Below are 27,526 nucleotides of genomic sequence, written 5' to 3'. Positions count from 1 at the left end.
CCAGTAAATATTTTCATATAATTTTACGGGGATAATGCAGATCAAAATGATAGAGTGGGAACAACAGCGATATGTGATAGATAAAAAATTTAACCATCTTTGCCTGGTACACCGGGTGTGCATGTGTGGTCGTGAATAGAAATAAAACAATGAAATGGAATCTCGATATCTCACGGACGAAGAGCACTCGAGAGCTTTTTAGAGTTTACATCCAATATCAAGGAGGCTTTATCATACAATATCCATGATGATATGTGTGTCACTGAAATAAAATGGGACTGGGAACGGAAAGGGAAAGCCAGTTTGGCATCAAGCGGATACGGCTGACCCTCTCGAGGATGCTTCCACTCACAAACCGAATCCCAAGGTTCAACCTCTACTTTTATATTCACATCTACATATGGAGACGTCGAGAGCAGGGAGGAAATATATCGAGGGCTATTGAGGCAACACTTTAAGGGTGAAAAGTTGTCCCAAGATAAACTGATATCGACAAAATACCAAATAAACTTTTCTTGTTCTGTAATGCCTTTTTAGTCACAGCTGAGGGAAATACAAATTTTTTTTATTCTTCTGAATTAAATAGATTTTTTTTGTGATATGATAATAATCTCTCGTCAAAAAATTGTCTATTTATAATTTTTAATACGTCCTGATGTGTTTATGTATAGCTTGATATGAAAATTGGTCAAGTTAGATATGGGCAAATAATATTTAAAAAAAAAATTAAGATGTCTCACGGAAATCTAAACAATAATTAGTAAACATGTCTATATTTATTAATTATAATTTTATTTATTTATTTTCACTGTAATAGTATATTTATTTGTAATTAATTTTCTAGAGCTTGATAAAGTCATAATAAATTAGTGACGAAACGTCGCAAATAAACAATGGTTTAATTGAATTGACAGCTATTTTCCAAATATCCGTGAAACATTTAAATTTATAACAGTCATATAGAAGTGATTTAATCGTGAATTAAAAAAAAATAAATTTTTTTTTTTTTCATTATTCTCAAGAGCTTATCTGTCATTAGTTTTTGATTGAATTAACTATAAAAACATGCAACTTTAATTTTATACAGCATAATAATTGACGTTGATATTGTCTAAAAAATATGTATAAATTATAAATTAAAATAAGTAACTTTGTATTTTCCTGAATAATCTGATATGACCAAATCTATCCTCATTAAACCATATTAGGTCTGATATAAGAATTGACAATTAAAAAATTTTTCACGAGCTTTTTGATCCGTAATAATTTAAAAATCAAATTAAATAAATTTGCTATTTAAAATGGGATAATAAAAAAACCCTCGATAATTATTTCCCTTGACTACTTTTACTTGGCATCCTGTTGACCACAATAAAACTTTGACCCTGCGGACAAATTGACTGCACTTGGGTGTATATAAAGTAACGTATCAGCGGAGTCTAAATGCCGAGACCACCGGGTTACTTGCCAGCAAGAGCAAAGACTTGTCCACCCCCGTGCCCAACAATTAAGTCACTCCTGATTATTCGAATCGGTGACCAATGACTCTGGAAAAAAATTCGCGGTTAGTTGCTAAATCTCCACTCGCCTATTAAGAAGTAACTGGCATTGAGAATGCTCAAGACGAAGAAGGAGAAGGGGCCAGTGGGTGCTCCATTAGATAATGCAGTCAACGCGAAAAGGTCTCTCCCATCGGGCACGTCAAAATACATCAGCTACCGCTGTGCGCTCGGTCAGAAACCCTCAGCTCTACACTGCCAGAGACTGGACTCCCCACGTCGTCCAGTCACCATATATGAATAGTTATAAGTTGTAAGTTAGAATTTATAACGTGACTGTTATGTCCTTGCAGTGCTTATTTGCAGATATGCAATCTTTTATTTTTGTCCTTAAAGTTTTTTGAAGGGTTATATGCTCTTAGAAGGCCAAAAAGAAATGATTTTTCAGTAGTTCTTTTTTAAAAAGCTATTTAAATAATTAATATGACATTTATATTTATGTAGTTAAGTCTTTAAACTTAATTAATAAGTTTATTTTTTTTTTTTACAAATAATGCTTTTTCTAACCCTTATTGATCTTTGGAGGGTCCTCTAAAAAAAGGTATCTTACAGTGAGCATGATATCTTCAGTTTGAATTATCAAAATTAAAAAAAAAATTCCTTTTATATAAGATATCATCTAGTGATTAATCGAATTAATAATAAAGATATCTATTTTTAACAAAATGAAGGCTTCACAAAAAAATCTTCAACTTTGAATTTTGGATAGATAATTTAGCCATTTAATTATAATTTTGAATTCTCAAGAGTTTTATTTAATAGTGACTGCAAGTTGATAGTAAGGAACCAAAGAAAAATAACGAAGAAATTAAAAAAATAAAATTTTCAAGGAAAGGGCTTAATTGCTGAGCCTTTGATAACTTTTACGATCAGTAATAGGAATAAATAGTTGTAATAAAAACTAGGGACCTTTTATCTCCTGTTTTTCGGTGCTTTATCAGCACAAAGCAGCGACAGAGCCCTGGGAATACAACAGAGCTCTACAGTGTATGATGTATATATAAATATATACAGAGCATAGAAAACGCGTGTTTTATTGGCCGAAAACCAATAGATATCGGGATTATATGCTTGGTCATAGATTGATGAAATGTTTCGTCAGGGTAGCTATGAACAGGAACTTTGCCCACCGAACAAAAAGGGGAACTATGTTTTTTCATACAAATACAGATATAGATATAAATTGGTACGAAACGGCATTAATCTGTCCGCGAATAAAATTCGGAACCGGCGACCCCACGAGTTTAAATTCCAAGGGTATAAAATTTTTGGCGTGCCTTCACTGAGGAATCAATCGCCGTAATTGACAAATATTTATATCATAATGAAATATTTTTTCAGGAATAACTTGCCTGGCGAAAATAAAAGTTTGCGGGGAGGTGTAACGTCGATTTGTTTTAGCGATCCAGGTTTTTATATTGGTGTGAGGAGAAATAAAAATAAAGGGATGAATAATATCGATAGCAATTTGTTATTTTTTTTCCAGATTCTCGTTATTTTGTTCCCGGGCCATTAAAAAAATAACCCGGCATTAGCAGCCGTCCCTATTTTATTCCATCAAGTTTTAGGCTACGATTACTGCTCCGAGTATTATATATGGAAGATAACCATCGATATAAACAGGGTTTTAAACTCACGGCCGATCAACGTCTAGAGTTGCTATTTTTATTATTATTATTATATATTATCATCGTCACACATTACTAGTGAGTATTAATGCCGAGAGCAATTTATTTTATTCGGTCAGTACTCTTTTACTTCCCCAATTCTGTTTGCAATCTACTCGGCATTTAATCCTCCCCTTTTATATTCTTCCTCTTTCTGGACCTAAACGAAAGAAAAAAGAGGAGGAGAAGGAGAAGGTAATATCAACAATATCGGTGTATTACAGCCCTATAAACGTTATTGCCTCGGATTGCAAACACAAAAAAAAAGACACAGGAAAATTCTTTTGGGGTATCAATGAAATAATTTACTTTTTTTTAGTTAATGTTTTTTATTATTTTAGGCAAAAAAGTTCAGTATAAATGGAGGCTTAGGATAATGTATTTATTCTGTTAAGAGATTTCTGGATGGAGAACTGCCCCCCAGTGTTTTTCTGATGGACTGCGGGAGATTTAATGGTGATAAGGTGTATGCATCCGTGATATTTCATTTTCTCGGCTTTTTTTATGTACGTAAATAAAAAATGTGTAAGTCGTTGACAGAAAAGTGCTGGAAATAAAATAAGGGCAAGATCAGTGGGGTGTTTATCACGTTTCGTTTATGTGTCAGGACCCTGCACTGGCTGTTAGGCCATGGCAAGAAAAAGTGTCATTATTCTCTCGGGATGTCGTCTTATGGTTCATGGTGATTTTTTCACCTTATTTATTTTAATAAATGTTGGTGGGTTTATTGTTAAACGTTTGAAGTGAGTAAAAATCGACATATTTATGTATTTTTTGTCATCAATCATTTTGAAGGATGTAGGCATGTAATTGAGAAAACTTAAATTATGTCAATTGAGAAGAACATGTACTAAATGTTTTTAATTTTTTTTTAATTATTTTCAATAGCATCTATGGCGTAAATGACTTCAATCAAACGATTTTTTTTTTAATTCCTAATGTAAATATTAAAAATTATTTTTGACAATGTTAGAAACCTTTTAAATAAAGAATAATTTTTATTTTTTATTTTTTTATGTAATGCAAAGCAAATTTTGGTAATAATTTTATTGAATTTTGACTAAATACTTTTTCCCAAATCCACAATTGATAAAGTAAAATTTCTATGAACATAAAGTAGAGGATAAATTTTTGATTATCTTTATCGAATAGCCGTGTCACTTATTTGATAAGCAGGAAGTGTATATAAGTACGCACAAAGGGAAATTGAAATTGCCAAGAGTGTACACAAGTCTGAGTCAAGAAAAAAGTAAGTGAGTGGAATACTGAAGAGTAACTTCTACATAGAATATTATACACAACTTATGAGTTGATAATGTGTAAGTACAAGTATAGGTATACTATAGAAATATTACAGAGGAAATGTAAAGAACGTAGATGAGGAGTCTAAAGCAAAGTTGAAGAATATGAGCTTAGGTTACGAATTAAATTCTTAAAGTTCCCTTCCCATATATGTAGATGGTGGAAAGTCGCATTCCGCGGGCGGGTCCCCGAGGCTACTGGTTCACCTCCCCTAGAGCCAATATTAATTCCCATAAATTTCCTTTCAACAACTAAACTATTATATTATTATGTAAGGACAAAAAAAGGAAAAGGAAGGATGTCTACTGCTACTGCCTACTGTACTACTAAAAAGCTCCCCCGGCATGACCTCGAGTAGATTCTCGGGCCAACTGTTTGCCTTTTAATCCTAGAATATGCAAAGACATTTTTTTTTCTCCTCGTTAGATTTTTATCAAAAAAAGAATGAATTTCTTTGGGAAATATTTGTCCGTAGAGTTGCACATTTGCGGGGAATAAATGAAAGACATGGATGAAAGAAATTCATCCCGGTCTTTCGCTAAAGAAAAAGGAGAAGAACTAAATAAATGGTGAGTTGTGAAAAGAGAAATGATGTTTAATCGCAGACATAGATGTGGAAAAGCTGGAGCAGCAAAGAATGTTGAACCAGACACTCGGTGAAGGAAATAAAAAAGGGTCTAGTCTGTTTATACAAAGTAATAGCCCGTGTGTCTCATTGTGGTTACGAGTTAGTTACTTTCGCATTCCCTTTTATTTCAACTCGTCACATTTGCACCGCATTTTATCACGCCCCGAGATTGCGGTATTAAAGATCCAGCAAAGAGAATTTAAACTGCACCACCTTCCCAACTAATTACAACTCTACGACTCTACTTCCAGCTTTGTCTTTCTCGTGGTTCCAATATTTAGCTTTGCACTCTCATTTATTCCGAGTTCAAACGGTTTCACTTCATTCCCATATGAAAGACCGCTATTAACTGCCCGAATTGTACCTCCAGGAAGTAAAGTTCCAAGATCTACTGATTCAAACGACACCGCCCCGAGTTATCTCTTTGATTTGTGTTTCTTTTTAATTCCTCTTGGAATTTCTTTTATGAATTGTACATTAAAGAAAAATTAACTTGGTCCGAAAAAAAATTTTAAATCAAAAAAATCATTTTTTAAAACAAAATTTTTTTTTTAATCAAGTTAATTTTTTTTTTTTTTTTTTTTTCATACACTCTATACTATATAAAATTTTTTTTTTAATTGCTGCATAATAAAAAATTGAAGGTGATAAATTTGGGGTGAACATCGATGAGGAATTTGCAAAAATAGGTTTCAAATTCATGAATTTTTATTTGATACTGACAGGTGGAAGATGGAAGATGAAGTCTGACCCTCGATATCATCTTACCGCAAAACCTCACCTCTGTTTGTGAATTTTGGCAAAATAGCGCAGATGGCTTGGGCCAGAAATAAGAGAAGCCTCCTAATCGTCCATCGTCCGGCAAAATCGAGATCTCGGGCGGACGTCCAAATGATAATTCACAAGTATAGGTACAAGGCACGACTAGGACTTGATATTAATATTTAATATTTAATATTGAATAATGCACAAAGGAATCAGTGATGAATAAGTCCGGTGAATAGTCGTTGAGCAGCTGAAAAGGTTTCTTATATGTACCAACTTTCTCTAAGGCTTCTCGGTTACTGACAATCATATTTTCATTCTCACAGATTTTTTTGCATGCGCTCTACTGAGAGAATTTTTCAAGTGTTTTTAGGGTTTTTAAGTTATGCAAGCCGTGTCTTAAATTTTTTTTAAACTTAACATTCTGTTGATTCGACTTGATTCGAGAGAAAAGTAATTGATCGTAAGAAATTATAAACTAATAAATTATTTTATCAATTACTTTTTCTATTCTCTTGATTTGATTCGTAATTTTTTAGAATTAATTCAAACTAAATATTCCACAATAAAAGTCAAAATTTGAAAAGAATATTTTTCTTGAATCAAGTAATTTTTGTTCAGCGTTTAATCCACGTGACTACTTAAAATTGTTTTTTTTTATTTATATTTTGTGAATTGATTTAAATACTAAATAAAAAATAAATTGAAACTTTGTAATTTTCCTCTATAATAATTCTAAATAAATTGTTTAAAATAATTTTATGGTTTGAGATTTTTTTTTGTGAAATTAACTCAATTTTTTTATCACTACAGTATGCTTTATTTTCTCACTTTGATTCGGGAATTTTTAAAATTAATTTGCCCTGAATCATCACAAAAGTTAAATTTATAAAAGAATATTCTTCTAAAATCAAGTATTTTTTTTGAGTCTGATTAACTCCAAAAAATTTCTTAGCCCAAAATATTTTCTCCCGAATCAAAAAAACTTTTATCTGAGTGCATATCTAATCACAATAAAAATTTCTGTAGCCTGTGTTTTCACGAGACACCGACAAGGTAGTAACTTTTGTTTGACCGTCATGTGTGACGGTAAAGTTTTATTTAAAAGCTCGGGGCTTAAAGCGAGGGATCTGTAAAACAGACTGAATTTTTTGGGGAATGTTTTGTTTGGAGTTTGGAGAGACAGGCCGATATTTTGGGTTGATCGAGTCCGTGTAGCGTGTAGCTTCCACTGCAGTGACTAGTCTCGATACCCAATAATTGTGAAGCGAAAGGTACATGGCGATTTTGGTACATGGTTCCTCTCTGTGCTTCCATACATACACATCCACTGTTCTGTTCTGTTCTATTCTGTTGTGCTGTGTTGTCTTTTAAGGACGGTGACAACCGAGCGACAGAATCAGCAAGAGAGAGAAGGAGAGAGTGGAGAGAGATTGAAGGGGTTAGAAAATACACGACAAGCTGGGATACATCTCCGTCAAGCAGAACGACCGTTGTGTAATTGTGTCAAAGCAAGTTTCCAAATTTCAATCACCATCGGCGAATCTAAGCGACTGCCTCTCGCTGTTACCCCTTTCCCCGTTCGAAATTCGGCTGGGGAAAGGGATGTCTCCGTTGAACCCCCGCGGAAACTGGTATGTCCCTTCACTCGGCACCAGGCACCAGTCTCTCGGTTGTCTGGTGATCGCCGCGAAATCGTTCACCCATTATACATTTGCTCTTAAAGGCACCGCGGGTTTCACCCTCTATCACAATCACTTCCGACTCTTTGAATATTTCTCTCACTCCCGCGTGAAACCTCCACTTCCACCAGTTTAGTCTTCCGCCGTTATTAATATTTGCTGACAATTACCGTGGCTTCCTCGGCTACAGACTAGCTACCCCTTTAATTCCACTGTCTCAAGACTAAGACGTTTCAAAGAGAATTTAATTCACGTTAACAGACTCTTGATTGAAATTTATGTTTAATAAATATTTTCTGATATTGTTTGATCATTATTCAACTAAAATGTCGTACATTTTATTTAGTCATTTGTTGACAATGAAATGTCATTATTGTACTTGAGAAAAAATTTTCTGACATGATCTTGTTTGTTCATATATAAATTTTAATAGAGCCTGATACGAATTGATTATAAATATCAACTGTAATATTAAAATTCTCCGACAGATTTCGCATGATCGTTAAATTATCTCCCTACATGAGAGTTTTATTTAAATTATTTAAGTTTTAAAATAAAAATGATTTTTTTTTAATTTTGTATTTCTTAATTAATAGATTTGAAAAGCAATTTTAAGACAACGTTAATATATTGAATAAATATTAATGTTTTTTATTTAACTAGGTGCTATGTACTTTGTAAAAATATCGTTATTGACGGCCATAAGGATATAATCCTTTTCATTAAGCTTAGAATGAATAAACAAATATTTAAATTAGGTTTTTTATCGAAATTTTTGATAAGAAATATTAAATATTAAATTTGAAAAAAAAAAAATGAATTCATTTATATAGAATGTGATTGGTGTTGAAATAAATTGTTTTCATTTTTAAGAAATCATAGCTGTAATAAAAAATCTTTGAATTGCTTTTAGATTTTTTTCTAACAGCTTAAGATAAATATATTAGATATAATATAATATTAGTAGATATAAAATGTAAGTTTTAATGATGGAGGTCAAGAGTTCCTAAGTTGCGCTCGAGACTTTAAGTGCACAGAAAAGTACTCTCGGTCTTGTGTTATCTTGCATTGAAGTCGACTGAGCATACTGGAGTTTAATTACAGGGTATTTTGCTAGGAGGGCAGCTGGCTAGAGCAAATACCGAGAAATCCCGTCGTTGTCATCGGGACTTTGTGAGGTTGGGCGTGTTCGATAGGTAAGCGGAGACTGTACTTCGTTTAAGCGGCAAAGCATCGGAACTACTCGAAAGATGGACGATGCCCTCGACCCGGGATGCCTGAGGCTGGATTTGCAGACTGCACCTTCATGAACTGAATACTCCGACGCAGTCTTTACTTCTATTGGGAGCTCGAATATCCAAAGGATTATCACGGAAACGATTTCAAAGCTCCGGGCTAAACACAAATATAAGTCTACGGTACTTTGTCATCGATCAGTTATTAATTGGCTTGAAATATTCTACCACAATTTTGTCTTTTTTCTTTCCTTTTTTCGCTTGATTTATTAGTAACTTTATCCAAGTCTTGTTTTTTTGCTCTTTTAGTAATTACAATTTAATATAATGTAATAATTTTTTTTTTAATTGGTCTATTGATAAATTGATTTTAAACTGTGTAGGTATAAAGAATGTTTGATAATTTGTCTACTTTTACACTGATAAATAAATTAACTTAGCTAAAAACAAGAAGAAACATTGTTAACTAAGAAAGTTATTCTAAAGAATTTATTTAAATTTTTTTAAAAGAAGGAAATCAGAGTTTTGTATATTTTTTACTAGCCGTTACTCGCCCTTGTTATGAAAAATTCAGTTTAAATTAATTTAATAAATTTTTCTGTGAATCAAGAAAATAAAAATATAGGATAAAAAAAAGAAACTTGTTTTTGCATCAAGAATATCAAATTCTTAAAAGAGAATGATGTTATTGTTAATTTTTGAAAATTTTATATTTCGATGAATAATTCTATGGTAACAAAGACAAGTATTGTAAAAATACTCTTGATAAGAAATTAAAAATTTCTCAAGCCCAAAAAATGATTTTCAAGAGAATAAATTTTTGAATCAAGACAATCAGTTCTCTCCAAAACAATTCTCTTGAATTAATAACATTTCTTTTAAATCAATCAGTTTTTTTCCAGTGTAAATTTTGTTCAATAATTTTTTTCACGAAAAACAAAGAAATTCCTAAGAATAATGTTCTCGATTCAAAATTTAATTTAGTTAAATTTAATTCTCTTTAATTAAATTAGTATTTGATTAATCCTTACGTAATAATTAGGTGTAACAAATTGAAAATCTAGAAATCCGTAAACGGTAAAAAAAAAGTTTAAATCAAAGTGAAATTGGTATTGAATAAAATCTGTTTATTATTAAACTGTAAAGAAAGTATAGGATTAAAAAAATAGAAAGAATATTGAACAAAAGGTTAATTCATTTGTAGAAAATAAATTTAAGTATACAATAAATTAGCATATGAGAAGAGGTCCATTCTGCGGAATGAATTTTTCTACATAACATAACAGCTAAAGATAAAAAGTGAATTTTTAGTGTGTAATATACAAAAATGACAGATTATACGAGCTTTTTATTCAGCTAGTGAACTCTTTACGAGCATAAGTCAGCGTTAAATAATAAAAAGAGGGAGAGGTGAAGGGTGAAGAGTGGATAATGGAGGGAGTGCAAAGCCAAAAGCTGGAACAAAGCGAAATGTTACAAAGGATAATATTAGAAAAAATGAAGTTTGCAAATATATCCGCGACCTTGCCGCTCGGCTTGCGAACAACAAGTTCAAGTAGCATGTGAGTGAAAGCCAAACCAGCTAATATAAATATAAATAATAAAAAGAAAAATGTAAATAAAATAAAAAGAGATTGGACGTGTTGAACGGCAGCTGCGGCGTGTCGGCGAGTGAGTCAAGCGCGAGCGAATTGAATTTCAGAATTTATTGTACCGAGCTTCCGTTTGTACGCGGCCTCTTCTTTGCCCCCGAGCATAAGATAAAGGCTTTATGATGCAGTTGCATACAGACTTCGCCACATTTATAAACGGGAAAATTAATTGGATGCCCCATACGCACCCCAACCCGCCAATCGTTATCGACAACAGCTACTGTTTCACTTCGGCTTCTTTCTAACCGACTAATTTACTTTTTTCATCAGAAGAATCTGATTTGGAGTCGAAAACGTTGAGATTACTTTTGAATTTATTGCTGTTTTATTTAAATGATTTTTTACTTCTATTACAGTGAATGAATTTTTAAAAATTCTGAGATTAATGTCTATTATATTAAATGTACAATAATAAACAAATAATGTTGGCTCTGTGTACAAAAAAAATTTTTTTCGAATAATTTGTCAAAAAAAAATTTCACTGAAAAATAGAAAAAAATTTTTTTGAACACATTTATAACATTATTCCGCGTTTAATAGAGGACAGTCAATGTCATTAGAATGATAATTATGGATAGAGGTGATTATGAGTATGACTATGATTTAGATTATGGTCAGAAAGAGGATGAAGAGGGGGATGGATGGGCGGAGTGTCAAAGTAAATGGAATATGAAAAGAGGCAGGGATGCGTGAGGGATGAGGGATGTTAGAATCAATTTCCAACACACGTATTCAATGATTAAATTAATAGAATCCGGGATAGGAGGAACATAGGAACCTTTTACTATATCTGGTACCCTTTATCTCTCTTACCGCTCACCCTTACGGCGGTTCCCGATTCCCGGGTCTCGCGCTCAGCGCTTGGCGTTCGGTATTTGGTAGTCGCCGTTCTCCCGCAGCTCGGTTATTGTTCACGTTAATTGATGCGTTATGTTTGATGCCGTTCTGATAGCCATTGTACGCAGGCTGTCCACTGATAACTGAGTTACCGACTGCTGCATCCCGCTCAGAGTGCACTGCAAATCTAATTATCTCCAGTTGATGCAACTGCCGCATTGCACCGCTGTGGTCTTCAATAACAATGCTATTCTAAATCCTTTTCTTTTTATCATCATTATAATCAGTTTTAATTTTTCTTGGTTCTTATTTTCTTTGGAAATTTTAAGAAATTATTTTTCGTTATTTTAAATAAATTTTCCATGTACTTATTGAGGAAATTTTTATTTTTCAAACTGTTGTCATATTTTCCAAACAAAAAACTTTAAAAATCGATGACTCTGAAAATAATTTTTCGCTATTTTAAAGCTCAAAGAGCTAAAAAATTCTTCTATTAGTTGACCGGTGTAACTCATAAATGAAAACCTAATGAACATTATAAAATAACCAAAATGATTTTCTGGGTTCTCAAAACACCGAAATTCAATAAAGAGTCGATTTTTTCAAATAGAATCCATGCAAATAAATACAATAACTGTGGAAAATTTTTGAGAATGCTCAAAAAGTCAAAAAATTAGATATTTTGTAAAATTTGAAATTGTCAACTAATTATTTCAATTTTTATTTTTTATAACTTTTCATTTGAGATAAAGTTTATAAAACAAAATTGTAATAATAACAACTATCGAATTTTTCTTTAGTGCACTCACATACGAGTATAAACTTGACAACTTACATTGTGCCCCGTGGCGTGGATTAAAAGCGTGCGTGATCGTTCCGTCTCAAGGAATGCGTCGATCGATTATCACGGTCTTTGCATATCGATGCGCCATTTACGTTGACGGGTAGGAATATCCACACTCATACTGATGCCAATGGAGCTACTGTCGCACTGGATACTTGTACCATCACAATATACAGTGATTGTGATTACCATGTCACCGGGGGCGAAGGCGGGTGACGAGACGCCTCCATGCACACGCATCTCGCTTCTCGCTATCTCTGCACTCTACACAACACTATGTTATGCTCTGTCCACGCTTATGTAGTATATAATCTGTAATACCGCATACTGCATACTGTACTGATATTCCTGCACCATCCGCCGCGTTCGGTCTCGCACAAACGCTTCCGGATACTAATACACCCGAGAATGCTAAGCAGAAGCCACCCGACTAATGACACCGCCACCGAGATGCCGTATATATGGGTTATAATATGTATTTTCGCATATGTATGCATACATATGCATATTCATGTATGCTGCGCCAAAATATCATCATCGGAATCGCGATCGTCATTTTGCCACACCACTCGCTCGCGAGATTAATGTTTGATGCTCCACTCAGCGCCTTCTATCATAACTTGGCTTCTATCCGCCAATCCGTTTCCAGCATCACCGTTAACGTGATTAAATTCTCGACGACAATATATGACCTGCTGGTAGCGAGATATCGCATCATCAGGTAGCTGCCGACGATTATCATCCACATGATACCACGACAATTATTATTCGGTGATTCGATTTATTTAGTTTTAAGAAAATTTCATTATTAAGTTACACTGATAAAAAAAAAATTAAGTGAAATATTGGGACTTTTCTATATTTATCTATTTTGTCGAAATTTATTTACATGATATACGAGTGAATTTTTTGAATTAAGCTAGTTGTCGTGCTATAATATTGTCAAAAAATTAGGGATTATATGCACTGATATACTCTATGTATACTTTTTCATAAATTTTTCTACTTTGATCCGTTGTATATAAATAATTGGACGGTCAAAAATTAAAAAAAATTTTTTTTAAACTCACAACAAATACATAAAAATACTGTCAGTTTTTTTTAAAGTTTCTGTCATCTAATTTTTTTTTTATAACTAAGAAACTGGTACAAAACTGCAGAGAGCGTAAGTAATCAATCCAATTTTTAATTGAATTTATCTCGGGTTATAGGTGGTCAATCGACTTCAAATTTTAAGGGTAATTGTATCACCATGTACTTATAATAAGTATGTAAAAATTTAGAATTTTCTGATGCTATGCCTTAACCACGACAACTACCTTAATTCAAACCGAATATCTCGCAGTAAAATTTTAATTCTTTATCAAATATTTTTCTTGGTTTGCTTTCAGTGCATATTTTTAATCATTTGATTCACTTTTTTAAAATTAAAAATTTTTTGGGAGCTATGTATAATGAAGACTTTGAAATTTTTAGAATTATGATTCAAAAAAATTTTCAAAGAAGTGTTTGAAAAATAATTTTTATCTCATTTCTGATTGCTAGACAAATTTTTTTCAATATTTAGTAAACAATGTCAAACTATATTAAACTTATCTATATCGTAGTTTGTAGAATAGAGTAATGAAATCATTAAATGATAACCTTCAGCATCAAATATGAAAGAGAACATATTCTGGATGGGTTTCGGGCTGGAAATAGCTCTGCGATTTGATCACCAGCAATATAAACTCCGGGAATGGAGCATAGTGATGACTATCATTGAAGCTGGGCTATAGACGGGCTCCCGTTAACGATTATGATGTTTTCGGTTATAATCATCAGAATGATTGTCGCAATCTAATAAACTCCGATGGACATTGTACACGAGTATGAATAGACCGGAGGCATGTTAATATCGGCACATGCCAAAATGCGTGCAGTTGAAGCCGCGATGATGATGATGGCGCGATAGTAATTACTTGATCCCTAAAGCTGCATCCACGTTTATATCAAGCTTGTACTTGATATGACTGTTGTTAATATCACTGTCATCAGTTTAGTTGATCCGCAAATCACTCAACATTTTATCCAATCATAATTTACAATACCGTTCATTTAATAAATACATATACAACGGCATTGTTAGTTAATATAAGAAGGGGTGGGGTGCCGATGCAATTGAAGTGTCGACGTCTATTGAAATCGAAAATTATTGTATCAGAAACTAATAACTAAGCTTTAGCAGCGAACTGAGATAAAAAGAAGAAATAATTTTCTATTAGTTAAAATGTCTGTAAAATGTCTAAAAATGTCTGTAAAAAAATTAAATAAAAACATTGGTGTAATAATTGATTAAGCTAAGAATTAATGTAAAATAAAGATCCTTAGAAGAGTTAAAAAAAAAATATTTTTATGATGAAACTTTACTACGTCAAACTAGAAAATCTTTTGTAGGGAGATAATCCAGCAATCATACGTCCCCTGTTGAAGATTTTCGATACTAAATTTGGTAAAAAAAAAAATAACATATTGACATCCATGACCATATCAGGGTATCTACAGGCCTGTCATTTTATATCAAGCCACATATGTCATTATCAGAAAATTTTTTCACGGATTCTTATTTTAAACTTACTGCTAAAAATAAAAAAAAAAATTCTATCACAAATATAGAAATTTATGTACAGTTCAAGCTAATACAAACATGTTAATATGTAAATATGGGATAATTACAATAAAACTTATTAGTAGTGATGATGATGATGATGATAATGACGGATTTAATCAAAGAGAAACTTAAGGGTACTCGAGAATTCTTAGAAGACGAAGACGTAGGCCGGATATGAGTTTCTGGACGAAAACTCTCTTGATCCGAGCAATTACGGCATTCGGGCAATTCCTACTAGTTTGAGGAACTGATGGCCGGGAGATGCTGAGCATCGAATCCATCTATCGAAGTGGAAGGGGATGGGGATGAGAAAACCGTTTAGTGTATCTATACTGGATCTATTTGTAGGGGGATGGGATTAAGACGAGCTTAAGACGCCGTGAGCTAAGACCTTCGCGGTTTCGCGCGATGCGAACTAAGGGTCCTTCGGTAATTACGCCGACCGCAACCGCCGAGAGCGCTGCTGCCAGACACACCCGCGCATCGATAATGGGAGGAGACATCTCAACCCTTACTTAACCCTTACTTCTGTTGATATAAACTCAAACTTAAACTTTAGCAAAAAGTTTAGGTAAGAAGCAGAAAAAATGACAATAATTATAATCTTGTTGAATTTTTAGTTTTTAATGGAAGGAATACTGAGAAAATTTTAAAATGCAAAATGTCGGCTCGCAAATTGCGGACATAATCTGAATTAGTAATTTCGGAAACTCTCGAGTATGACTACATCTACAAGTACAGCTACAAGTTGAGTACTTGTAAACTGTAATTGCATTAATTGCGGTGATATTTTGGGCCCAGGTGCCGAGGCACCCGCCGCGGCTCGTTAATAGCAGCCATTATCGTTCCCACTCAGACGGTGGATGGACGGCAAACGAACTGCTTTGTTCTATCCTGCTTCCGTCTGTGCCTTTACTTGTTCTACTACATTTTGTTTCCCTTGGACAAACGATAACCCGAGGTTAGTACAAACTTAAACTAAAACTACACTAAAAAATAGATGGCGCAAACAAATTCAGTGAAATTTTATGAAACTTGATAATAATTGACAAAAATATTTTTAATTGCTCTCATGAAAAATCTTTGCATATCGATACCTGGTCGATACTTGATTCGAGAAAATTATTTTCTTCAAAATTTTACTTGATCTAATAGTAACTTTATTCAAGTAATCTTTTTAAATTTTTTATTGCTTACAATTTGTTAATGCAATAATTTTTTTAATGTTAGTTTATCTGTTTTTATATTAAAAACATTTTGATGAAGAAAATTATTCTAAAGAATTTATTGAGAATTATTATAAAGAAGTATTTCTTTTGATTGAATTCATCCAGTTCTGATTAATTTAAGAAAACTAAAATCGATAATTACTATCGTTAGATTCTTTTCAAAATAATTTTCTTAGATTAAAAAAAATTTTTTTCAATGCTAAAAATAATTTTTCTATAAAAAATAACTCTTTCGAATCAAAATTTTTTTTCTATAAGTTCATAAATAGCTTGAAGTAACCACATAGCGATAACATGTTATATTGAGAGAAAAGTTAAAGGAAGAAGAGAGAAAGAGAAAGAGAGAGAGCAAGAAGGTCTTCTCGACTACCCCTCGAATCGTATTTCATAATAATGCACGCCGAGATAACTATAATAAACAAAGCATGTAAGAAATACCTAACCAGCTCGCAAACTCGAGAATGCAGCATCACATGCATGCATATTAATATTTATTTACATTATTACCCTTCTCCCTCTTTTATCCGCGCACTAAACATTTGCATATATTTCATTGGCACCTTTGTCGCAGATTTAGGGATCCAGAGAATTTTGATGAAATTTCGGGAATTGCGACCGTTTATACTCGGCACTAAAGCTTTCATGTAGGAGCCAATACTCAGTTTCCAGTACACGGAGACAAGAATTCGCCTGGAGCATACAAGTCAGCCCAAACGCATCGTACATTACAAGGAAATACTTTCCTTGGAAATAGAAAGCAGAGGGAGGGGAAAAATTTATTTGAAATCGAATTTTTTGACGCATAAGAATAATTAATAATGGATGACGTGCGAGTAATTATGCATTGGATATTTCTGCTGACGTACTTCGGAGACGAGAGACTGGTAAAAGGGTGCCAGGATTTTAAGAGCCTCTTAATGTTGCAGCGAGTCCTCGTAAAGTAGCAACCCCTTAAGGTCTCACTGTCGTACTACTGTTTGGTTGTTCTCGGATACATGCTACTTACACTTGGAGTTGTACCGGTGTTTCTCTTGTTTTCATTGTCCCGATACGAGTACTACCTCGGCTTCTATTATGCATACTTCCCTTATTGCCAGTAAACAGGCTCACCCTCACCCTCACCTTCACCCTTATTCTCCACCCAATGTTCTGATCATCACAATCCTTGGTTTTTAGGTACACCCTTTACTCCTTTCTCTTACTCTCGGAATTATGTCTTCAGTCTTTATTGTTATGGAAATATCACGTTATTTTATTCGTTACTTTTATTTGATAATAAGTTAAATATTAATATCGAATTAGCTGGAATTTAAGTACTGTCTTTCATTAGTTAGGCATGAATCTAAAAAATGATTCTTTTCTTTTAGTATAAAAAGTTAATATTTTTTTTTTAATTTTAAATTAAAATCAAGAGCGAGAATATTATATAAGACATTTAAATTAATGGTCGATTGACTAAAAAATGTAAATAAAATTATCAAAATTCACTAATAAAAAAAAAATATTACCAAAATTTTGAGTACATTTAAAATTTTTATCACGAATTTTCTTCATAAATTTATAATTTTTTTTTTTCATTTTGTTAAAAACAGAATAATTTTTTTAAAATATCATAATTTTGGAGTGAAAAAAAGTTTGTTCATATTGAAAAATTGATATTTAAAAAAAAAAGTTTTCTCTATTATATATTTAACTATTAAAAAAATTTGAATTAAGTAATTTTTCATTTTTCACAGTAATAAAAATTCTTAAAGGCAAAGCCTCATTTTAATAAAATTTTCTTTCAACAGAAAAAAAAATAAAATTAATAATAAAACTATATAGATTCAAGTGACGTAATACATACTGTAAAAATATCGAGAACATGTAAGCTCAGCAAGCATTCTACATAGATATTGAATATTGTATTATCTTATAAATTTTTTCAGTAACTAGAAAGAGAAGCTCTCGTGACGTTACAACCCCTTGGCTTGGCCTTTAGGCCTGAGGCCGTGGATGTCGACAACTCGTTTTCTCGTCTCTCGTCGCTCATCTCTATTCGGCGTATGCGGTTCTTACGCGTATGTGAATTCGTTGGCGTATAACAGTGAGCTTCCGTAATATAATTGTTAATGCGCTGATGCGTCCTCGGGCGAGCGTTTATGCATTGTGTACGTGTACGCCACGGCGTATACGATGTTCTCGGTCCTCGATCTCATTCTTACACACCCTCGTACACTTGAAGATAAACTCTCTGACTCTCTTTCGCATTACATACCACATCCAACATAGAAGAAACAAGATAGAAGACAGAAGACAGAAGATACTACATACTCGCGGCAGATACTGTCGTCGGTGGGGGTTAGTATTACGGTTGGCAACGCGTCCGTGGATACACCAACCCCTTACGTAAAAATAGACGCACATCGGTAATACAGTACATTGCACACGCCTCGCATGTTATCTCTTTCTCTCGCAAGTATTAACAGATAATCGGCTCGAGAAAAAATGCGTTCAGACAATATTACTCCGTTTATTCTCTGTTTTCATTTTTTTATTATTTTATTTTTTTTTATCATCGCTCGACAGTATAATAATAAATTACTGCCCTTACGTGTTTATTATTTACTCACTTACTTATTTATTTATTTATCACTAGCAATATCCTTGCCCGCTTTATTGGATATCAATTTTTATTTTGTCTTTATTATTTTTTTAAACATGCTTTTTTTTTTCTTTATAAATTACAAGCTTTATTTACACGCAAGTAGACCAAAAAAATGATAATTAAATTAAAAAATATATTTTTTTTTTTTGCTAATATTGTCGTCAGACCTTCCGACATCAATTCACCTAGATAATAATAATTAATAATGATAAATAAATAAATAATTAGGTGAGCAGTTAATTGATTTTATTGAAATAATTAAATGATATAATTTTTGGAGCAAAATACTGCACAGCCGATTTAATAAATAATAAAATAATAATAAATAGAGGGAGAAGGTGGAGTGTAATTTTATTTATAAAAGTTAGTTAAACTCGGTTGAGTTGTTGGTGAATATTTTTCCGTATACCCAACAGGCTGCATTATTTAATTATTTTCAAGAGAATGAGAAGTAGACGGAAAAGATACTGCCTTAGTAGCTGCGCAACGGGAATATGTATCTATCCGTCTAACCAAGTAATTTAGCCCATGGCACAAGAAATACGCCCGGTTTTTGTATGAATTCATTAGCAATAAGCTCCGTACTATTTACCTAAAAACATTTTGTGTTTTTTGAAACCGAGGAAGCAGAAATAATTTTTTGAAATCTCTGATAATATTTTCGAGTTTTTGTGTCTAGAGGAAATATTAAGATTTTTGTTTTTTTTTTCTCTTTATTTTATTAAAAAGTTTCAAATTTGAATTTAAGTTTTGAGAAAAATAAAAACACTCATATTAAATTTGTACTTTTATCTATAAATTAAAAAATTACAATTTTTACCTATGATTATTAAAAAATTGTTGTAAATAAGCTAGGACATAATTTCCCAGTTGATGAATTTTTAAAAGTGACTGCATGTAACCACCAAGGGCTGAAAAAAGAAGGACCCTGAACAGAATTAAACCTCAAGCGAAGCAAAAAAGGAATAAACATCAATTTGCACAACGTATGCGAGGAATCATCCAAAAATAAACCGTAGAAAAATGAGTTAATTAAACTAAATGAATAATTAAATATAACGCGAAATATTTTCGTCAGCGCTAATTTAGCGGTTACTTTTTCGAGCGAAGCTTTGAAGCTGCGGCCCGGGTTGTGGTGAAGTGCGAGGGTGTAAATGAGGACTGAGGACTGCTTGGGTGTACCGACGGTGAAGAAAAGACTGAGGGAAAACAGAGACGTCTTTGAAGGGCAACCCTCCAAGGAATCCCTTTGTCAAGCGGAGCAGTTGACGCAAACGGTATATTTTACATAACATTGTGTGGATCTGTTAGGAATAGTTAATGCTTATGTTCTGATTCACTGAATCTTTGGATCGTCTATTATACAGAGGGGCATTTGGGTGTGTTTGAGTGTGAGTGTGTGACCAAGGATCTCGCACTGGACACCAGGGTGCGAAAGCGAGTCACAACAGTGGACAAACATTAGGAAGCTTCGATCTCGCCGTTGTGAATGCTAAAAAGGGTGGTGCTGATGCTGCCGGGCCGAATGAGCGAGTGAGTGAAAATGAAAATGAAAGAGGATGAGGATGAGGATGGGTTTATGACGAGCAACCGTTTATACCCGGTAGCTCTTTGTGGCAGTTTAGCGTTTCATGTCGTATTCCGACTCATTGGAAATTAAGGAGTGGGCTGGAGAAACCGTAAAGGGAAATGGCTTTTCGGTAAAAGAATCCGTAATGTTTGTAAGATTTAAATGAAAGGCCTCAAAGAGGTATGGATTTAAAAGATATTTTCAACGCTTTGATAAGATCTTTTTTTTATGTTTTAGTTTTATTTTTTTAACTTTAATTAATTATTTTTGTTATCAAGTGTCAACGAAAAATTTTGGATTTTGAAAATTGAAAGTAGATTATAGTAGATGTATTTTCAGAAATTTCATTTTTATAATTATGTCTCATATAAATTTTAAAATTAAATAAAATAAGATTTCCTAAAAAGAAAATACGATTAACTACGACGAAAGCTTTATAATAATTCATTAAAAAATTTTTCAAACGAGTAATTAGAATAAAGTATAATTGCAGAAAATACATTTGCTACTTAATATAATATTCAAAATACATAAGATATTCAAGAACTTACAACCAAAAAAAAAATTTTTGTTGAGATAACTTTCAAATTTATCAACCAATGAGACAAAAAATCTCATACAAATTTTTTGTGCCAGAAAACCTGCGTCTATTGCAACCATAAAAATCAAAATCAAACAAAGTATTTAGAAAACGTTGCAATTTGTGAAGATAAAAATTCCAAAATAAGATTACTCCACAAGAATTCTTACAAGATCCATCACTTTTAAGATTTTTCAACTAGTAATTATAAATAAATTAGAACTTAATAACAAAAATCATTAAACTAAAATTCTGAACCTGATAATTATCACCCAAATATTCAGAACTAAATCTGTTTGTAGCGTAACAAAAAGTTAAAATGAAAGGGTGGTGGGTATTTGTGATTAAGAAGCAAAGTAATATTGGATAAGATGTTGACAACAAAAAGCTCGTAACTAAGTCTGTGTATGCAAGCGTAACCACGAAAGCTTTGCGTAAAACAGCAGATAGTAAATGAACGTCAGGCATACCTACACGGGTATAAGACACAGATTGGGCTGGTAGGAAGCCTGACAGACAAATAACCAGCATCAACCGGCAACCAGGTTGTTGGTTGTATTAACTCCACAAACATCGACAGTTTACAAGGCGCTGCGGCTTCGATGTAATTAGCTACAAAACCATTTTGTTACTTTCCAGACGCTGTTCTGCCTCTGTTCGTAACGAGAGCTAAGGAATCCATTGCCATGCACTTTGTCCTTTAACTTCAAAGTTGTCAGGTCTTTAGACTTGAATCACGTACTAAGTCTTCCATCCCTGAACTTAATATTTCCGAAAATAATGACTGTGGAATTGCGTTAAATAAAAGTTTGACTGGTCCAATGTGAAAAATATAAAGTACTCCTCTGGCATTCCGTCACTTGACTCTTTTTTACTTTCTATTAATATTATGTTCGGCAACTGCACAATCAACTAGACTGAGATTTATACACAACATGGATACGGACACGGACTTGGACATGGAGTCTCCCTCTGGAATTATCCAGAACAGCCGGTGATGCCAGGATCGGGTGTCAGTGTAATTGGGACTCCAGGGAGTTGAACCCTCTGATTTAGATTCACATTCACATTCTATTCTCTTGTTTTCTCGCTAACTAAATTTTAAGTCGCTAAAAGATTTCTGTGGTAATTAAATAACAACAACAGTTATAGCAGTGACTTTTGTTAGCCATTCCAGGCTAAATACGAGGATAAAAAAATTATTTATTTTATCGAAATTTGTAGAGATTTAAAAAGACGATTTTAAGTTTCTTGTAAGGAAACGATTTAGCGACTATACGCCTTCTATCGGAGATTTTTAGTACTAAATTTCATTGAAAAATTACAGATGGACACCTATGATATCATATCAGGCCTAATATAGCCATGTCAAGTCACAACATATCAGGCCATATCAAAAAATTTTTCACATGTTTTGATTCATAAAACTTGTAATTTAAAAAAAAAATTAGCGACTTACACTCTATGTTTGTAAGAACAAAAAAAAACAATAAAACACTCCTACGGAGAGTTGAGTCTTGGAACCTTTGTTTAAATGTCATCCACTGGGTCGCAATAATTCAAAAGTCAATCATTATACATACAATTTCTAACAATCATTTGATTTTATCAATACGAATAACGATAACGATAATAATCTCAATTCATTGAAATTCTATGACATTATTGATCAGAGCTATAATTTGTTTATCCTGGGTTAGTTTTACTGGCAAGTGGATTGAAAGGTCTAGGGTGGAGTTTGAGAAAAATATCCTCGATAGTTGACAGTCCGGGTCATTAGTTGAGTCAAGAATAAAATTTTAAATTATGAATTACACAATACACCGTAGTTTTAATTGAATAAATTGATTATATGTTGTAAATATTACAATTTTTGTTTTTAGTTCATTTAATTTTGAGAATCAACGCAAGCACACAAAGCCGTGAAAGTCTAACAGAGTTAGATGTGGGGTGAAAGGGTCTCAGTGAGTTTCCGGAGGCTCGGTCATTTCACGTCTAGCTGTCATATTCATGTATTGACACTAGTCGGTTGACTAATGGACTGCTGTTGTCCCAAGCTCGTGTTACCACCGGGGCTCGGCTTTTTCGCCAGTAGTTTCTCCCGCTCGCCACCAATCCAATGGATCTTATCAAATTTACTTTTTGTAAGGCTATAACTCATCACGTCCCATCACATTATGTTATATCACATCACATCACATCGTATCGTATCATAAAAAAAATGAAAATACACAATAGGGGAATATCGGGATAAAACTTATCGGGATTATTGTTGTAATCACTCTAACACTCTCAAAAACTGAACCAAAATTATCAGCAATCAATCATGCAATTATTGAAAAAATAAACTTAGAGGAATTAAAAATTTTACTAACAGTTTTGGATTAAAATTAATATCAATATTCATTATTTTTAACACTGAAAAATACTTTATTCAAGAAATAATATTCTGTTGAAATTTCCATTAATTTTTTGAGATATTTAGTTTGAAGTAAGTCAAGAAAATTTACTTACGAATCAAGAAAATAAAACTTGAATATTAAGAGAAAATTTTTTTTGATTGAAGAATTTAATGAAAAATTTTACTATTTTTAAATAAAATGGCCTATACTTTATAAAATAATTTTTTTTTCTTCTGTCAACTTCAATTTCAGTATCAAAAACATCAATAATTTATGGATTTGTCTTATTTTTTATACTACCGAGAATAAATTTTAAATACATTTTAAAATAAGCTCAAGCAAAATTTTTTTTTTCTAAGTAACTTTTTTTTATATTTGAAATGAAATCATTTTTTCTTAAACTAAGAATACAAACTTCTTGAATAATAATGAAATCAATGTTAGTTATGGAGAATTATATTAATTAATTATTGAAGATAAATCAAAGTTAAACTTATTAAAAAATATAACTAAACTTTGTAGTTTGTAATAAATATAAAATCAATAAAACTATCTTTGAATTATTAAAAAACATTTTACTACAACAGTATAATATATTTTGTTCAGCTCGTATTTTATTAAAATAAAAAATTAGTAAATGTAGATGTCACGTTTAAAAAGTATCGATTCGCGCTCTACTTCATTTCATTGAAAAGGTAATCCATTTAAAATAGAAAAGAACAATATAATCTACATTAAATATCTAATAGAACAGAAGCCTAATGTCGATCAATGTCATTGGAATTCAATCCGTAACCTTCGAGGGTATTAGGTCACTAAAAAAATAGTGCAGTCATTGTCGAATCATCAGCGACGAGCTAATACTCTCTATTTATTTCTTTTCTTCTTTTTATTTCAACTTTAGCTCCCACTCTTATTCTTTACTCTCAATTACTTCCCCTTGCATTCGTATTTTGACAAAATTCGGCTCATCAATTCCATGAATTAATCACCCAACAACTCCATTGTCGCGTTTTAATTTGATACAATACTCCAACCCCAACATAATTCCCATATATATCATATATATAGATATATATTTATAAATTTTTTTATTATATTCATAACCTCGGTTTTTTTCTATCGGAAAACACTCTGTGACGTTTGAAAAATGAGTATTCTACAGAGTTTAAAAAATGCTAAAGTCTCGAGTCATCGATCTCGGGAACTGTCGATCCGTTTGTCAACTGCGTTCGCGATACGAGGGAGAAAAAGACTGTTCACTGTTCTATGGACAGTGCACCCTCATACTCATCTTCATCCTCATCCTCATCTTCATTCTCATCCTCATTCAGCAGCCCCTTTGTTTAGGCTCGTGTATCCAACGAGTTATCCGACACGTATTGTCACCAGCCATATTTTATTTACGACTTTGTATTGCACCCACGCAGAATCTGTAATGCTGCTCCTTGTACATTTTGCGGACAAGCTATGACACTTGATATTACAATATTACAACCTAGATCGTGGGTCTCCATAAATCACTTTTTCTCTTATTTATCGATCTATACTAATAAATGGGACTTTTTTTTTAAATTCTTAAGTGAAAAAATTACTGAAGCAATATACATAAAATTTATATAAATATATGCAGCGTGTTTCGGAGAAGATTTTAGTATACAATAAATTTTAAATTGCTCATCTGTAACTTGGATTTTTTATTTTAGAAATTAATAAGTTTTATAAATTATAAATTCGTTCTGTTTCATTCTTATTTATTTAGAAAAAAAAAATGATAAATAAAAATTGATTTATTTATTATTTTTTGAATGAACATCTATTAATTTTATGAAACTTTAATATGAAATAAAATTTTAATGGATAATTTATTTCCATCGCTCTTATCAAAATTTTTTTTAAGCTAAACTTGTTTATTATAATATTATTCTAGAAATTTATAAAATTTAAGAGACTTTAAAAAATAAAAATACACAAAAAAAAAGTAAGAAACAAAATTAGAAGATGATTTTAAATAACCTTTTATATTTTTCTTCAGAAATGACATTTGACAATAAAGAATATGAAAAAAAATTTTTTTTTGACTGAACCACAGAGTTTTGAAAAATAGATTTAACTCGACTTTACAGCTAATAGTATAAATAAAATAAAATTCCCAACCACGTACTCCATTTCAAGACGGAGAAGGGAGTATTCAATCAAAATCAAAGTAATGGTAGTAATAATATTCAAAACAGATTGAAGATTTGAGAACTATACCGAAAATTTCGTCTGAGAATAGAGATAGAAAGGGGTGAGCTTAAAGCCGCGGTCAAAGGAACTAGCCCATAAACACGAGACAACTATTCTATTACCAACTGACATCCGATCCAAAGTTGGTTGAGCGATCACGGCCTCTGGTTCGCTCCGTTCCATTCCTTCCTCCATTACTCGGATCCTAAGTCGAAGTCGCCAACTGAATAAGGGTGGAAGGTCGAAGTAACGATGCTACCAGTTCTGCCAATATGTACTATAATAGTTATAGTTATAATTACATATTACTTGTTACTTGTTACGTGTTACATGTTATCTACTGGCATCTCAGACCATACCAAGGTACCCAAAGAGAAGGAACAGCATCAACACTGAATAATAGGATGGCCGGAGACTTTATGGCTCAGTGTCTCTACGGCTTCTTGATTTATTACCGAGTTAACCCCCCCGAGTGCTATGAAACCCGTTCGAGACATTCAATACACCCCAAACCCTCTCTTATCCGTCATACTCTCGATGACCCGTCCCAGTCCCAGTCCCAGTCGATTATTACCTCACAAATCGAACAACTATACTCCCAACTTTGCTCCTCTTCCAGCAGCCTCAAGAATCAATACTTATTACTTGTACGAATAAAATTTGTGCATAATGTTTGGAGGAAGTATGCGTTTAAAAGTTTCAAAATATTTAGTAATATTGGATGTAGTAATTGATGGAAGAAAATAACATTTGCCCTATTATATTTAAATATTTTTTTTGGACCCGTAGGACTTGATGTTCCTCCAAACGGTGGAAATTTAATCCCCGTTTAAATTTTATTTAAATAATCATTTTTGAAATTGAAATAATTTTTTTTTTCAAATTTTGTATTAGTTATTTTAAAAAATAAAAATTTTCCAACTAACTTTCGTCAGTGATTTATTAATATTTAATTTAATTTTCCACTTACTTCTAGTCTTCTGTTCATCCTGCAGCTGTCGATCGAGGCTGTCCTTGACTTCTCTTTCTCTGAGAACATCCATCTTCAGCTCAGCTGAAACATAAAATGAACAACAAAATAAAATAAAATTCTCAACAAATGATTAAATTTTCACAAATTGGTAAATTAAATCAGAAAATAAGAGAAAGAAGAAGTTAATTTTTATTGGGTCAAGTTAATTTGCTATCAGGTCCATGAGCAAGTAGCAGCAGTAGAAGAAGTAGTTATCGTAGTCCAGCTGATCGAGCAGCAGAATGTCGGAATAAATCGGCGGCACGGTTAACTGGCTTCCTGATTAAATTGAACGATGTAATACTGGCCGGTACGAAGCTGGTTCGAGCTCGCATAGTTACCTCTAATAGAATTATATTAAGACATGGAAATTCTACTCTTCTTCTTGCTGGCTCTCTAAAGTATCTTGGTATTCCGGGGAATAGGAAGTTAGTTGGTATCTTGGTTTGGTAATACAAGCGATTCCCATCTTCATCTCTATCTCCATTTCCTTCCCCGTGTCTTACGTCTTTGTCTCAAGCTCCGTTTCTGGTTGTTCTTGTTTGCTCAGCTTCACTCAGTTGTTGCATCCCCCAGGGAGCCACCACGCTAAATTAGCCATTTCGAATCTCGGCGAGGGTCGTTAGATACAACTACTACCAAAGTGAATACACCCAACATCCGAGTAATGTTTACATTGTTATTGTTGTAATTTATAATGCATTGACTACAATAGTACTGATTATTGTTGGATCCAGGGCAGAAAGCTTGCTTATAATTATGGGTTTCAATTTTAAGGATTAAATTGTTTTAAAAGTATAAAAACTTTGAAAAATTATTTTTTAAAAGTTGTATGTAATTTCGTTCACGACTAAAATCTCAAAATTTTACTTGATCTGAGAATTTTTTGGCTTGATTCAAGGTAAAAAATTTGTAATTATAAAAATAATTTTAAAGAATTTAGTTATTTTGAATAAAAAAATTTTTTGATCTAAAAATTTTTTCTTAGTTTAAATAAATTTTACATAAAAGAATTTGATTCTTGATTCAAGACAAA

The 27,526-nt window shown here is 32.6% G+C and overlaps 1 protein-coding gene across 4 annotated transcripts in view; it reads right to left on the bottom strand.

Annotated features, from left to right (window-relative positions):
* Positions 1 to 27,526, bottom strand: part of Dac (dachshund family transcription factor) — a 202,265-nt gene that overhangs the window by 18,564 nt on the left and 156,175 nt on the right. For all 4 annotated transcript variants that reach the window (XM_074246324.1, XM_074246326.1, XM_074246325.1 and 1 more), the window contains one exon: positions 26,449 to 26,532. In XM_074246324.1, coding sequence (XP_074102425.1) covers positions 26,449 to 26,532 — 84 coding nt within the window. The remainder of the gene's footprint in view (positions 1 to 26,448; positions 26,533 to 27,526) is intronic.

This window comes from Cotesia typhae, unplaced genomic scaffold (assembly GCF_013202065.1).
Source record: "Cotesia typhae breed Kobodo isofemale line unplaced genomic scaffold, CoteBio_Ctyphae contig_48, whole genome shotgun sequence".
NCBI lineage: Eukaryota > Metazoa > Arthropoda > Insecta > Hymenoptera > Braconidae > Cotesia > Cotesia typhae.
This window is presented reverse-complemented; position numbering and strand designations above follow the sequence as displayed.